Source organism: Chiloscyllium plagiosum, unplaced genomic scaffold, assembly GCF_037043375.1.
Source record: "Chiloscyllium plagiosum isolate Xiang-an unplaced genomic scaffold, Cpla_swu_hap1 HiC_scaffold_8, whole genome shotgun sequence".
NCBI classification, from domain to species: domain Eukaryota; kingdom Metazoa; phylum Chordata; class Chondrichthyes; order Orectolobiformes; family Hemiscylliidae; genus Chiloscyllium; species Chiloscyllium plagiosum.
This window is the reverse complement of record NW_028270146.1, coordinates 13,112,408-13,128,017: the sequence shown is the minus strand read 5'-3', so window position 1 is coordinate 13,128,017 and position 15,610 is coordinate 13,112,408. Positions and strand designations below refer to the sequence as shown.

General features: G+C 45.2%; 1 protein-coding gene across 2 annotated transcripts in view; it reads right to left on the bottom strand.

Moving 5' to 3' along the window:
- ttc7b (tetratricopeptide repeat domain 7B) overlaps positions 1 to 15,610 on the bottom strand; it is a 371,811-nt gene that overhangs the window by 122,934 nt on the left and 233,267 nt on the right. For both annotated transcript variants that reach the window (XM_043696948.2, XM_043696949.2), the window contains exon 17: positions 4,382 to 4,479. In XM_043696948.2, the coding sequence (XP_043552883.2) occupies positions 4,382 to 4,479 (98 nt within the window). The remainder of the gene's footprint in view (positions 1 to 4,381; positions 4,480 to 15,610) is intronic.

The window sequence follows — 15,610 nt, the reverse complement described above, 5'->3', positions numbered from 1 at the left end:
CAACAAGTGGCCAAAAGCTTGGACAAAGAGGTAGATTTAACAGAGTGGTTTAAAGTATTGAGGTAGAGAAATTCAAGCAGGAAATTCTACAGCTGAGGACAGATGCAAGTGACATCACAGCCATCAATGGCGGAGTGAAGAAAAATGGGGAAGAGGCCGGAATTGGAGGTTTATCTGCTCTCCCGATTATTATGAAACAATTCACCTGTTCCAAATACAGCTAGAGAGAGAGAGAGAGAAGAGACAGAGTGTGTGCGCGCGATTGGTTACTGCAATGCAATGTCCAGTTTCTGAGGAGAGACTGTAAGCATGTGTATGGTGCAGGCATATAAAGGAAATTAACTGGTGACATTTGTGAAAATATTAACATTCTCATGAGTAGTGTTGTAGGACAGAGTGTGGTTCAGGTACATGATTCTTTGAAATTTGTGTCACACGTAGACAGGGTGGTTAAGAATGTGTTTAGCAGGCTCGCCTTCATTGCTCAGACTTTTCAGTATAGAAGCTGGGACATCAGTGAGATTGCTTAAGACATTGGTGAGGCTTCTTTTGGAGTACTATGTACAGTTCTGGTCACTCTGCTACAGGAAGGATATTACTAAATTGGAGAGGATTCAGAAAAGATTTACCAGGATGTTACTGGGAATGGAAGATTGGAGCTATAAAGATAGCCTGGGACTTTTTTTTTAACTGGAGCGTAGGAGGTTGAGGGGTGACCCTATAGAGGTTTATGAAATCATGAGGGGCATAGATAAGGTGAACAGCAAGGGCCTTTTCCCTAGGGTGGGGAAGGCAGGCATATTTTTAAGGTCAGAAGAGAAAGATGTTAAAAGGACATAAGGGGCAACATTTTTACACAGAGAGTGGTTCCACAAGTGATACATGCAGGTACAGTTACAACATTTAAAAGACATTTACATGAATAGGAAAGGTTTGAAAGGATATGGGATAAATGCAGGCAAGTGTGACTAATTTGGTTTGGCAACATGATTGGGGCGGACTAGTTGGACCAGTTTCCATGCTGTGTGGCTCTTCGGCTCTACTGGGCACCGCTTTCTTTTCCCCAAGAACAAAATATCAATTAGATGCCAATAGGATTGATGGGTAAAGTGTCAACATCTGCTATGGCTCCATGCCTCCCTGAAAGAAACCTTAGAGTACTCCCACTGTACTGGACTTTAATCAAATTGTCTTAATTAACTGGTTCTTTAGGGTCAAGTTTCAGGTTCAGCTCTCAAAAGTTAAACCATTCTAATCCTCCTCGGCCTGTGTCTAGCATGTGTCCGTTTTGATTATACAGTGGAACCTCAATTATCCGAAGGACACGGGCTGGGAGTATTTCGTTCGGTTGATCGATTGCCAGATAACATAGTTAGCCATGCATCAGAACTTTGCGATCTTGTTCAGATCATCCAAAATTCAGTTAATCGAATGCCAGTTAATCAAGGTTCCTATGTAAACTCATAGATATGCAGTTCCTGCCTTTCAGAGGAAGGAAGCAGCTTTGAAAAATGTCAGATGGCAGAAAGGCAGCAAGTTAACCAGTGAAAAGTAGTTCAGCGCGACTCACTTGACACCGACATTTTTTTTTTACAAACCCACCGACTCCCACAGCTACCTGGATTACACCTCCTCCCACCCTACCTCTTGCAAACATGCCATCCCGTATTCCCAATTCCTCCGCCTCCGCCGTATCTGCTCCCAGGAGGACCAGTTCCACCAAAAAACACACCAGACGGCCTCCTTCTTTACAGACTGCAATTTCCCTTCCCATGTGGTTAAAGATGCCCTCCAATGGGCATCTCGTCCATATCCCGCACCTCTGCCCTCATACCCCACCCCTCCAACCGTAACAAGGACAGAACACCCCTGGTGCTCACCTTCCACCCTACCAGCCTTCGCATAAACCAAATCATCCGCTGACATTTCTGCCACCTCCAAAAAGACCCCACCACCAGGGATATATTTCCCTTCCCACCCCTTTCCGCCTTCCACAAAGACCGTTCCCTCCGTGACTACCTGGTCAGGTCCACGCCTCCCTATGACCCACCCTCCCATCCTGGCACCCTTCTCTGCCACCGCAGGAATTGCAAAACCTGCGCCCACACCTCCTCCCTCACCTCCATCCAAGGCCCTAAAGGAGCCTTCCACATCCACCAACGTTTTACCTGCACATCCACCAATATCATTTATTGCATCCGTTGCTCCAGATGCGGTCTCCTCTACACTGGGGAGTCTGGACACCTCCCAGCAGAGCGCTTTAGGGAACATCTCCGGGACACCTGCACCAATCAACCACACCGCCCTGTGGCCCAACATTTCAACTCCCCCTCCCACTCAGCCAAGGCCATGCAAGTCCTGGGCCTCCTTCACCACCGCTCCCTCGCCACCCGACGCCTGGAGGAAGAACGCCTCATCTTCCACCTCGGAACACTTCAAACCCAGGGCATCAATGTGGACTTCACTAGTTTCCTCATTTCCCCTTCCCCCACCTCATCCCAGCTCCAAACTTACAGCTCAGCACTGTCCCCATGACTTGTCCTACCTGCCTATCTTCCTTTCCACCTATCCACTCCACCCTCCTCCCTGACCTATCACCTTCATCCCCTCCCCCACTCACCTATTGCACTCTATGCTACTCTCTCCCCACCCCCACCCTCCTCTCATTTATCTCTCCACCCTTCAGGCACTCTGCCTGTATTCCTGATGAAGGGCTTTTGTCCGAAACTTGGAATTTACTGCTCCTCAGATGCTGCCTGAACTGCTGTGCTTTTCCAGCACCACTCTAATCTAAACTCTGGCTTCCAGCATCTGCAGTCATTGTTTTTAACTACTCACTTTAAGAATTGTGCAATGACAGCAACACAAGATAATATTGATGCTTTTAGTAAATATATCCTTGCAGCATGGAAAATATCCCAACAGTATGTTATTGGTTAAGACTGGTTAATTAAGAGTTCTTCAATGGTTTGAGTTGCTGCTTCATTGTTTAGTGTGGAATTGTCCAGGAAAGCCATGGGTCTGACCCCTGTGCTTGAATTTTGATCTTGGGAATACTGTGGCCAGTTAAGCGACCTATAGCTAATTCTGTGGGTGCACTAACATCCATGTTTTGTAAGTGACTCACCTAAGCTTTATCCAATGAAATCATTCTGTAAAGCATTACAGCACTGCAGCAATAAGAAGAACAGGTTCAAGTGTAATTGCTTCCCTGGTTCATAAAACCACCACAGTGTGAACTGTCTCTTGGCTTAGATGCAGAAAGGGTGAAAGGAGGGTGCCCATAGCACCAGCGGCTTGCACTCTGGCACAAGTCAGTATTACTGGGGAAGAAAGAAAGAGAGAGAGAGAGAGAGAGAGAGAGAGAGAGAGAGAAAGAGAGAACAGGAGAGAAAAAAAACACAGAAGGGAAAAGATTAAAAAGAAAAGACCATCTTGGGGAAAGTACAAAGGAGATTTATCAGAAAGAGCATTATGCTAATTTGGCTGCTTGAAAGAACAACTCAGAATTGGCAATAAATGCTTCCCTAGCTAGTGATGCCCACATCTCTTGAAAGAATAAACAACTGCATCGATTCACCGATGACATTCTAAATAGATTTGGATAAAAACTGAAAAAGGGTAAAATAACAGCAGAGTTAAGAGGCAAGGGTTGGGAATTAACCCAGGTTACAAATATGGCCGACTTAGAGGCTTCTTTTATTATATGTATAAACCAATTTAGAAAAAAAGACCTCTTGCTTATTTTGCACTTAACAAGTTTCCAAATGGTTTCTTTCAGTTTTCTATCGGACTGTAAAATTCACTTTCTATAACTCAGCACCAAAACCAGTGTTACCCATCTAGGAAAGGGGCTGGGAACAAGCTTATGTCAGAATTTCTGAATCCTGAACTGAAACGACGATACAAATGGAAAAGGAATAGAAGAGGGCGTTGATAAGCACAATTTAGTAGGCTGAGAAGAGACTTAAGTGGAGCATAAATAATGGCACACTGCAGTTGAACTGAAGAGGTGTGCTTTAGCTGTAAATTCTATGATTTGAAAGCAACTTCTCTCTCAAAGTAAATGCATTAAATTTCTTTTGCCTCCAAAGCATTTAAAAGAAAATTTAAATGCATTGTGATTAGTGTATGTGTTAATTTAAAGAAATGCTGAGCTTTGTCCATTTCATGCTATCGCACCATTTACTGTAGGAGCTCACACCACTTCATGGACATAGAGCTCCAATCATCTATGTCGTGCAGTATCTCAGAACCATACAAGAGTCTGCAGAGGCAACAGAACTGGGCAATACAGTGAAATCTTAAATTAACAACATATCTGTGTAGGTCATCCAGAACAAGCCAATAATGATTAAGGTCAACAGACAATAATATTTACCTGTCTCAGGATCACTGAAGTCAGGTAGAGAGATGGTGTTCAGATTCCGCCTGTCAGCTATGACTCTGTCCAGCAGGCTGCTCCCTCTCCCTGAATCACTGCAACAAATGTCACCAGAACAAATAGTTAATTTGTTTTATGCTTTATGAGCTAAATCATGAACATGTTAAATGTTGGTCAATAAGGAAGAAACATATATTGTGAAAACTTCAGATTTAATCATTTTTGTGGACTCGAATTTCAAGTTTCATGGAGACTTTTTTTTAATATAAAAGTCAATGAAAGAAAATTGGAGTATACTTTAACAATGTTTTTCTTGGGTAGTCACATATCTTGTGATAACTGCTTGTTTACTGGAGACACCATGCCTGAGGTTGACAGCCAGATTCTACTTTATGCTTCAGGACATTGTTTGGAGTAGTTATGTAGAGGCCTGGTGTCAGAACCCTTCCCAGCTCAGCTCTGTTTCTGAAAGATAATTCTTGTTTATAGGTCAGATGTGGAATCTGGAGCCATGTCCAGCTCCTCTTGCATCACAAGAGTCAGAGAGTTTGTTGATATTTCTTGAATAACTGCGGTTTCAAATGTACCCTGGGACAACTGCATTTTTGGTGATATTTGTCATTGTGTGCCAGAACTTCAGATAGACAGCCATGTAAACAATTCTATCCTACTCTTTTATTCTTGCATAACTAAGACTTTTTAGACCAAAAGTGTTTCTATCTTTATTACTGTGGTTAATTGCATTTCACTTGAGTGACCCCAGAGTCTGTCCTCCACTTGCTAATAATCATAGCAGATTACAAATATTGCACTGACATTGGATTTTATTTTTGATTATTTGTTCCAAATGAGCTTATGATAGGAAAATGGAAAGCTTTATATTTGAGACAAGGAAGCACTCCCACGTGAGACACAGTATGTTTAGATGCAAGCTGAACATCTGTTCTCTGTCTTAACATGAACGACACTGTTCTGGTGTGACCTTTTAGGTTTCCCATATAAGCTGATTATCTGTGGCACTCCTGGGTATGAATAAAATAGAAGGAATTTCCCAGCTCAATAGGAACTTTATTTCATACTTGCCTAAATTCACTTCACAGAAGCTTAGAAATAGAACGCCAAACTGTAAAGGGAGGTAATAAGGCATAAATAGGAGCAAGTCATTCAAGCCATTCGAGCTTGCTCTGCCATTTAGCTAGATTATAATAGAGTTGGTTGTGGCCGCAACTCCACTTTCCTGCCTGCACCCCCATAGTGGTTAGGATGTGATGCTCCACCAGAAACAGTGATGAAAGTAGAATCCATTATGACACTTAATAGAAAACTGAATAAGTGTAATAAAAAGAAATGCTTAAAGAGTGAAGGAACAGAGCTCAATGAGAGATGGTGTAGTTAATGAGTTTAATGGTCTTCTTCTGTGCTATAAAATGATTTTATTTGAAATTTAACTATGCAACAATAATTCGGATGGAAGAATCTGTCAATTGTATTCTTGATTTCTTCCATTCTAAGTGAGTCATAGAGTCATAGAGATGTACAGCATGGAAACAGACCCTTCGGTCCATGCTGACAAGCTATCCCAACCCAATCTAGTCCCACCTGCCAGCACCCGGCCCATATCCCTCCAAACCCTTCCTATTCATATACCCATCCAAATGCCTCTTAAATGTTGCAATTGTACCAGCCTCCACCACATCCTCTGGCAGCTCATTCCATACACGTACCACCCTCTGTGTGAAACAATTGCCCCATAGGTCTCTTTTATATTTTTCCCCTCTCACCCTAAACCTATGCCCTCTAGTTCTGGACTCCCCGATCCCAGGGAAAAGAATTTGTCTATTTACCCTATCCATGCCCCTCATAATTTTGTAAGGTCACCCCTCAGCCTCCGATGCTCCAGGGAAAACAGCCCCAAGCCTGTTCAGCCTCTCCCTGTAGCTCAGATCCTCCAACCCTGGCAACATCCTTGTAAATCTTTTCTGAACCCTTTCAAGTTTCACAACATCTTTCCGATAGGAAGGAGACCAGAATTGCACGCAATATTCCAACAGTGGCCTAACCAATGTCCTGTACAGCCACAACATGACCTCCCAACTCCTGTACTCAATACTCTGACCAATAAACAAAAGCATACCAAACGCCTTCTTCACTATCCTATCGACCTGCGACTCCACTTTCAAGGAGCTATGAACCAGCACTCCAAGGTCTCTTTGTTCAGCAACACTCCCTAGGACCTTACCATTAAGTGTATAAGTCCTGCTAAGATTTGCTTTCCCAAAATGCAGCACCTCGCATTGATCTGAATTAAACTCCATCTGCCACTTCTCAGCCCATTGGCCCATCTTGTCCAGATCCTGTTGTAATCTCAGGTAACCCTCTTCGCTATCCACTATACCTCCAATTTTGGTGTCATCTGCAAACTTATTAACTGTACCTCCTATGCTCGCATTCAAATCATTTATGTAAATGACAAATGACCCAGCACCGATCCTTGTGGCACTCCACTGGTCACAGGCCTCCAGTCTGAAAAACAACCCTCTACCACCACCCTCTGTCTTCTACCTTTGAGCCAGTTCTGCATCCAAATGGCTAGTTCTCCCTGTATTCCATGAGGTCTAACCTTGCTAATTAGTCTCCCATGGGGAACCTTGTCAAACGCCTTACTGAAGTCCATATAGATCACATCTACTGCTCCGCCCTCATCAATCCTCTTTGTTACTTCTTCACAAAACTCAATCAAGTTTGAGAGACATGATTTCCCACGCACAAAGCCATGTTGACTATCCCGAATCAGTCCTTGCCTTTCCAAATACATGTACATCCTGTCCCTCAAGATTCCCTCCAACAACTTGCCCACCACCGAGGTCAGGCTCACTGGTCTATAGTTCCCTGGCTTGTCTTTACCACCCTTCTTAAACAGTGGCACCACGTTTGCCAACCTCCAGTCTTCCGGCACTTCACCTGTGACTATCGATGATACAAATATCTCAGCAAGAGGCCCAGCAATCACTTCTCTAGCTTCCCACAGAGTTCTCGGGTACACCTGATCAGTTCCTGGGGATTTATCCACCTTTAACCATTTCAAGACATCCAGCACTTCCTCCTCTTTAATCTGGACATTTTGTAAGATGTCACCATCTATTTCCCTACAGTCTATATCTTCCATATCCTTTTCCACAGTAAATACGCAAAATATTCATTTAGTGTCTCCCCTATTTTCTGTGGCTCCACACAAAGGCCGCCTTGCTGATCTTTGAGGGGCCCAATTCTCTCCCTAGTTACCCTTTTGTCCTTAATATATTTGTAAAAACCCTTTGGATTCTCCTTAATTCTATTTTGCCAAAGCTATCTCATGTCCCCGTTTTGCCCTCCTGATTTCCCTCTTAAGTATACTCCTACTGCCTTTATACTCTTCTAAGGATTCACTCGATCTATCCTGTCTATACCTGACATATGCTTCCTTCTTTTTCTTAATCAAAACCTCAATTTCTTTAGTCATCCAGCATTCCCTATAGCTACCAGCCTTTCCTTTCACCCTGACAGGAATATACGTTCTCTGGATTCTTGTTATCTCATTTCTGAAGGCTTCCCATTTTCCAGCTGTCCCTTTACCAGCGAACATCAGCCTCCAATCAGATTTCGAAAGTTCTTGCCTAATACCGTCAAAATTGGCCTTTCTCCAATTTAGAACTTCCACTTTTAGATCTGGTCTATCCTTTTCCATCACAATTTTAAAATGAATAGAATTATGGTCGCTGGCCCCAAAGTGTTCCCCCACTGACACCTCATTCCCCTGCCCTGCCTTATTTCCCAAGAGTAGGTCAAATCTTGCACCTTCTCTAGTAAGTACACCCATATGCTGAATCAGAAAATTGTCTTGTACGCACTTAACAAATTCCTCTCCATCTAAACCTTTAACACTATGCCAGCCCCAGCCGATGTTTGGAAAGTTAAAATTCCTGACCATAACTACTCTATTATTCCTACAGATAGCTGAGATCTCCTTACGAGTTTGTTTCTCAATTTCCCTCTGACTATTGGGGGGGTCTATAATACAATCCCAATAAGGTGATCTTCCCTTTCATATTTCTCAGTTCCACCCAAATAACTTCCCTGGATGTATTTCCAGAAATATCCTCCCTCAGCACAACTGTAATACTATCTCTTATCAAAAATGCCACTCACCCTCCTCTCTTGCCTCCCTTTCTATCCTTCCTGTAGCATTTGTGTCCTGGAATATTAAGCTGTTAGTCATGCCCATCCCTGAGACATGTTTCCGTAATTGCTATGATATCCCAGTCCCATGTTCTTAACCATGCCCTGAGTTCATCTGCCTTCCCAGTTAGGCTCCTTGCATTGAAATAAATGCAGTTTAATTTATTAGTCCTACCTTGTCCCTGCCTGCCCTGACTGTTTGATTCACTTCTGTTCTCAAATATACCAGTCTCAGATCGATCTCTTTCCTCTCTATCTCCCTGGGTTCTCCCCCCCCCCCCCCCCCCCCCCCCACCCACCCTCCCCCCCTCCCCCCCCATCCCCACCCCCACCTCCCCACCCCCACCTTACTAGTTTAAATCCTCCCAAGCAGTTCTAGCAAATTTCCCTGCCCGTATATAGTGAGAAAGAACAAATTTGAATTCTTATAGTACATTTCACAACCTCATTACATCATGGAGCCCTTGAATAGAGAACCACATTGATTGAGGTTACCGTGAATGTCCCATCTTATCAGCCTCACGCCTTGCCTCTGGTGTGGTGAACCGCAGGTTAAAGCCAAGACCAGTCTCTAATCAGAGAACAGCAGTCAACTAGGACTATGAAGATTTTGCCTTTTTAAAGAGAATAGTAACTTAATAGCTGGAGACAGGGAGAGGGAGAAAATAAAATTCCTAAACCCAGGATCTAGTACAATTTTAACATGACTTGCCAGCTCTTATACTCAATACCCCATCCAATGAAGGCAAGCATACTATATGCCTTCTTGACCACTCTATCCACCTGTGCAGCAACCTTCAGGGTACAATGGACCTGCACTCCCAGATCTCTCTGCCCATCAACTTTTCCCAAGGCTCTTCCATTCATTGAAACTTTATTGCTGGAACAGCACAGCAGGCCTGTGCCCGAAACGTCGAATCTCCTGTTCCCTGGATGCTGCCTGACCTGCTGTGCTGTTCCAGCAATAAAGTTTCAACTTTGATCTCCAGCATCTGCAGACCTCACTTTCTCCTCTTCCATTCATTGTATAATTCGCTCTAGAATTAGACTTGCCTAAATGCATCACCTCACATTTGTCTGGATTGAAAGCCAACTACCACTTTTCTGCCCAACTCTCCAGTCTATCTATATCCTCCTGTATTCTATGACAGTCCCTTATACTTTCTGCTACTCCACCAACCTATGTGTCATCTGCAAACTTGATCATACCAGCAGTGCTCTCTTCCAGATCATTTATGTATATCACAAACAACAGTGGCCCGGCAGTGATCCCTGTGGAACACCACTGGTCACCTTTCTCCATTTCGAGAAACTCCCTTCAACTACTACTCTCTGTCTCCTGTTGCTCAACCAGTTCTTTATCCACCTAGCGAGAACACCCTGCACAGCATGTGACTTCACTTTTTCCATTAGTCTACCATGGGGGACCTTATCAAATGGCTTACCAAAGTCCATGTATATGACATCAACAGCCCTTCCTTCATCTATCAACTTGGTCACTTCCTCGAAGAACTCTATTAAGTTAGTAAGGCACGATCTCCCCCGCACAAAATCATGTTGCCCATCACTGACAAGCCCATTCTTTTCTAAATCGAAATGGATTTTATCCCTCAGTACCTTCTCCACCACCGACGTCAGGCTCACTGGTCGGTAGATACCCGGAATATCCCTACTACCCTAGGAAAATTTCTCTAGATTTTGATTAACTGAAGAGTGATAGTATTGGGGAATAGATGGAATTTTGTTTGTGCTGTATGTTTTGAAGTTTTTCTTGGTTTGTTTTATTTCTTTTTTTTTAAAATTTTCTTCTGTGAAACAAATATCAGTTCTGACAGATCTGCAGCCTTTTGAGCTTATTGTTCAGGGAAAGACCACCACATTAAATTAATGGCTCATCAGGCACGATTTAATTGTACAGTAGTAAAAATAGCTGGAATCATAACAAGAGTAGATATAATGGGGCAGTTTAATTACCTGAATATAGACTGTGATAATGCTCGTGTTAAGATCAGTGAGAAGCAAGCATATCATAATGTTTTGGATGATACTAGAAAAGAATAAAGGGCAACTCATTGTAAGGATAACTAACTGGGGTAGAATTAACTCTGACGGGACAAAAATGGAGCTGAATAGGATAAAATGGAGCTGAATAGGATAAAGTGGAGCCAGACATTGGCAGGAAAGACTGTAGCTGAACAATGGGCTACCCTAAGAAGAAATGATTTGGGTATCGTCAAGATATGTACCCTCAAAGGAGAAAGGTATGGTTAACAAATCCAGAGACCCCTAGGTGAAAAAAAATAGAAATTACGATGAAGAATTAAAAATATTCTTATGACAGGTGTCAGGTAGAAAATATAATCAAGAACCAAAATGAACACAAAACATTTGGAGGAAAATGAAAAAAAAGAAAATAGAAAAAAAGGGATATGGAAAAAGACTGTGAGCTAACTAAAAGGAATTCCAAATTCCTCTGTAGGCTCATAATGAGAAAAAGGGCACTAGAGAGCAATAGGACTGATTAAGCAGATATACAGAGGAAGATCGATTATCCAAAGGATATGGGCGGGGAGTATTTTGTTGGATAATCGAATAACACAGTTTAGCCAAATGCTGCATAACACAGTTTAGCCAAACATCCGAGCCTTGCGATCATGCAGGACAATCTGAAAGCCAGATAATCAGAATTTCTCTGTACATATGAAGACAGGGAGCAGGGGCTTAGGTATTAAATGAATATGTTACATTTGTCTTTATGAAGGAAGCAGATGTTCCCAAGACATATAGTATCCTAGGCTTTATTAACAGAGGCAGAGAGTACATGGAGGTTATGCTGACCCTGTATAAGGTTCTGGTTTGACCTCAGCTGGAGTATCATATACAATTCTTTCAGAATGTGAACACATTGGACAGAATGCAGAAGAAATTTGTGAGAATGGTTCCTGGTTTGAGAAACTTCAGTTATGAAGATAGTTTGACGAGGTTTTCTTGGGTAAAAGGTTAAGAGGAAATCAGATTTAAGTTTTCAAGATCATGAGGCATCTGGATAGGAAAGATTGGGAGAAAATGCTCCTGGTCACAAATGGGTCAAGAACACAAAGGCACAAATTTCAAGTTACTTGCAAATGTAATAAAAATCATGTTGGGAAAACATTCAGGGGTGGAATGCACTGCCTAAGATTTTGGCGGAGGCAGGATCAATAGATGCTTTAAATGGAAATTAGATGATTTAAATAGAACCAATATGCACGGTTATGTGGATGGGGCAGGAGAATTGCACTAAATCTCCATGCTAATATGGAGAGCAGGTGCAGACACAAAGGACTGAATGGCCTTCTACACCATAAGAGTTCTGTGATTCTCTTAAGGTGGATCCCAACGCAGTTGGTTCACTGAATGCCTGACTGTTTACAGTAGTGCAACATAAAACCTGTATCAGACTCTTGGCTAGTTTAGGGGCACAAGTCGTGTTTTTGAGTCCACTGATTGCGACACTGAAGTTATATTAAATTCAGAATATGAATAATTATTCTTTTTAAACATCAGTACAGCTTTAAGACGATAGGTTACTTCTGGAAATGGCGTACAGGTCACCTAACAGAGTAAGGAAAAAATACTTGGAAAGTTTTTCTTTTCTTTGGCAGTCCTTTGGGGTCAAGAAGACCTATTGTCACTCCAGACGGAAAAGGCGAGATGGCATTTATGAGGTAAAAACAATGACTGCAGATGCTGGAAACCAGATTCTGGATTAGTGGTGCTGGAAGAGCACAGCAGTCCAGGCAGCATCCAAGGAGCTTCGAAATCAACGTTTCGGGCAAAAACCCTTCATCAGGAATAAAGGCAGAGAGCCTGAAGCGTGGAGAGATAAGCTAGAGGAGGGTGGGGGTGGGGAGAGAGTAGCATAGAGTACAATGGGTGAGTGGGGGAGGGGATGAAGGTGATAGGTCAGGGAGGAGAGGGTGGAGTGGATAGGTGCAAAAGGAGATAGGCAGGTAGGACAAGTCCGGACAAGTCATGGGACAGTGCTGAGCTGGAAGTTTGGAACTAGGGTGAGGTGGGAGAAGGGGAAATGAGGAAACTGTTGAAGTCCACATTGACGCCCTGGGTTTGAAGTGTTCCGAGGCGGAAGATGAGGCGTTCTTCCTCCAAGCGTCTGGTGGTGAGGGAGCAGCGGCGAAGGAGGCCCAGGACCTCCATGTCCTCGGCAGAGTGGGAGGGGGAGTTGAAATGTTGGGCCACGGGGCGGTGTAGTTGATTGGTGCGGGTGTCCCGGAGATGTTTCCTAAAGCGCTCTGCTAGGAGGCGCCCAGTCTCTCCAATGTAGAGGAGACCGCATCGGGAGCAACGGATACAATAAATGATATTAGTGGATGTGCAAGTAAAACTTTGATGGATGTGGAAGACTCCTTTAGGGCCTTGGATAGAGGTGAGGGAGGAGGTGTGGGCGCAGGTTTTGCAATTCCTGCGGTGGCAGGGGAAAGTGCCAGGATGGGAGGGTGGGTTATAGGGGGGCGTAGACCTGACCAGGTAGTCACAGAGGGAACGGTCTTTGCGGAAGGCGGAAAGGGGTGGGGAGGGAAATATATTCCTGGTGGTGGGGCCTGTTTGGAGGTGGCGGAAATATTGGCGGATGATTTGGTTTATGCGAAGGTTGGTAGGGTGGAAGGTGAGCACCAGGGGCGTTCTGTCCTTGTTACGGTTGGAGGGGTGGTGTCTGAGGGCGGAGGTGCGGGATGTGGACGAGATGCGTTGGAGGGCATCTTTAACCACGTGGGAAGGGAAATTGTGGTCTCTAAAGAAGGAGGCCAACTGGTGTGTTCTGTGGTGGATCTGGTCCTCCTGGGAGCAGATACAGCGGAGGCATTGGGAATACAGGATGGCATTTTTGCAAGAGGTAGGGTGGGAAGAGGTGTAATCCAGGTAGATGTGGGAGTTGGTGGGTTTGTAAAAAATGTCAGTGGCAAGTCGGTCGTCAAAAATGGAGATGGAGTGATTCAGGAAGGGGAGGGAGGTGTCAGAGATGGTCCAGGTAAATTTAAGGTCAGGGTGGAATGTGTTGGTGAAGTGGATGAATTGCTCAACCTCCTCGCGGGAGCACGAGATGGCGCCAATGCAGTCATCTATGTAGCGGAGGAAGAGGTGGGGAGTGGTGCCGGTGTAATTACGGAAGATCAACTGCTCTACGTAGCCAACAAAGAGACAGGCATAGCTGAGGCCCATACGTGTGACCATGGCTACCCCTTTGGTCTGGAGGAAGTGGGAGGATTCGAAGAAGACATTGTTAAGGGTGAGGACCAGTTCGGCCAAACGAATGTGTCGGTGGAAGGGTAATGTTGGGGACGTCGGGAGAGGAAAAAACGGAGGGCTTGGAAGCCCTGGTCATGGCAGATGGAGGTGTAGAGGGATTGGATATCCATGGTGAAGATGAGGCGTTGGGGGCAGGGGAAACGGAAGTCTTGGAGGAGGTGGAGGGCGTGGGTGGTGTCTCGAACATATGTGGTGAGTTCCTGGACTGGGGGGTAGGACAGTGTCGAGGTAGGTAGAGATGAATTCAGTGGGGCAGGAGCATGCTGAGACAATGGGTCGACCAGGGTGGTCAGGCTTGTGGATTTTGGGAAGGAGGTAGAACCGGGCAGTGCGGGGGTTCCCGGACTATGAGGTTGGAAGCTGTGGGTGGGAGATCTCCTGAGGTAATGAGGTTCTGTATGGTCTGGGAGATGATGGTTTGGTGATGGGGTCATGGTCGAGGGGGCGGTAGTAAGAGGTGTCCTCGAGTTGGCGTTTTGCTTCAGCAGTGTAGAGGTCAGTGCGCCAGACTACCACTGCGCCCCCTTTATCCGCTGGCTTGATGGTGAGGTTAGGATTGGAGCAGAGGGATTGGAGGGCTGCGCGTTGTGAGGGTGAGTGGTTGGAGTGGGGGAGGGGGGTCGACAGGTTGAGGTGGTTGTCCCGGCGGCAGTTGGAAATGAAGAGGTCGAGGGCAGGTAATAGGCCATCGCGGGGTGTCCAGGTGGATGCATTGTGTTGGAGGTGGGCGAAGGGGTCCTCGGAAGGTGGGTGGGAATCCTGATTGTGAAAGTAAGCTCGGAGGCGGAGGCCACGGAAGAATTGTTCGACGTCACGGCGTGTATTAAATTCATTGATACGTGGACGGAGGGGGATGAAGGTGAGTCCTTTGCTGAGGACTGATCGTTTGTCCTCAGTGAGGGGGAGGTCTGGGGGATTGGTGAAAACTCGGCAGGGCTGGGAGCTGGGATCTGGTGTGGGTGTAGAGCTGGGAGTGGTGGCGGAACCTGTAACTGGAGTGGGTGTGATGGTGGGGGTAATGGGGGTGGAGTCATGAGCAGAGGTAGTGTTTCCCTCGGGGTTCTGGGGGGTGGGGATAGTGACAGTGGGGTCTGTGGGGGGCATGTCAGCAGAATGCAGGTGAGTGGCGCTGGTGGGGGCGGAAGTGGTGGTGACCACGGCAGTAGGGGTGGCAGACGTCACTGAGCATGTGGCATCAGCGATGATGTGAAGGGTGGAAGTGATGTCACGTGTGATGCATGAAGAATTGTGAGGGGTGGAAGTGGTTGTGGGAGTGGCCATAATGGGGGCGGAAGTGACATCATCAATCAGCAGGGGGTGGCAGCTGCATCAGCCGCATGGCTAATGGCGTCTGAGTAGATTCTGAGGCCGGGGAATCTTCTGGAATGTTTGAGGAGCGCTGGTTATGGAGGTGGGTAGATAAAAGTTTGTTGTACTTACAGTTTTTGATGTTTGAGATGGAATTGAAATACTGTTTCTTGAAAGTATGGATTCTCCTAAGGATGTAGTACAGAGTGGGTCATTTGCAATTCTGAGAGTGTGGCCCTCAGCTGAGGCAGGGCTGACTGTAGAGAGGTTAGGTGCTGGCGCATTGCTGCAAGCGTGGAGCGGAGGATCTTGAAGGAGAACTGTTGCTGGTGTTTTTGAATCTGTAGTCTGTACTATTTGTCCTGTTCGGGTCCTGTCCTGTTCTCCCACCCACAG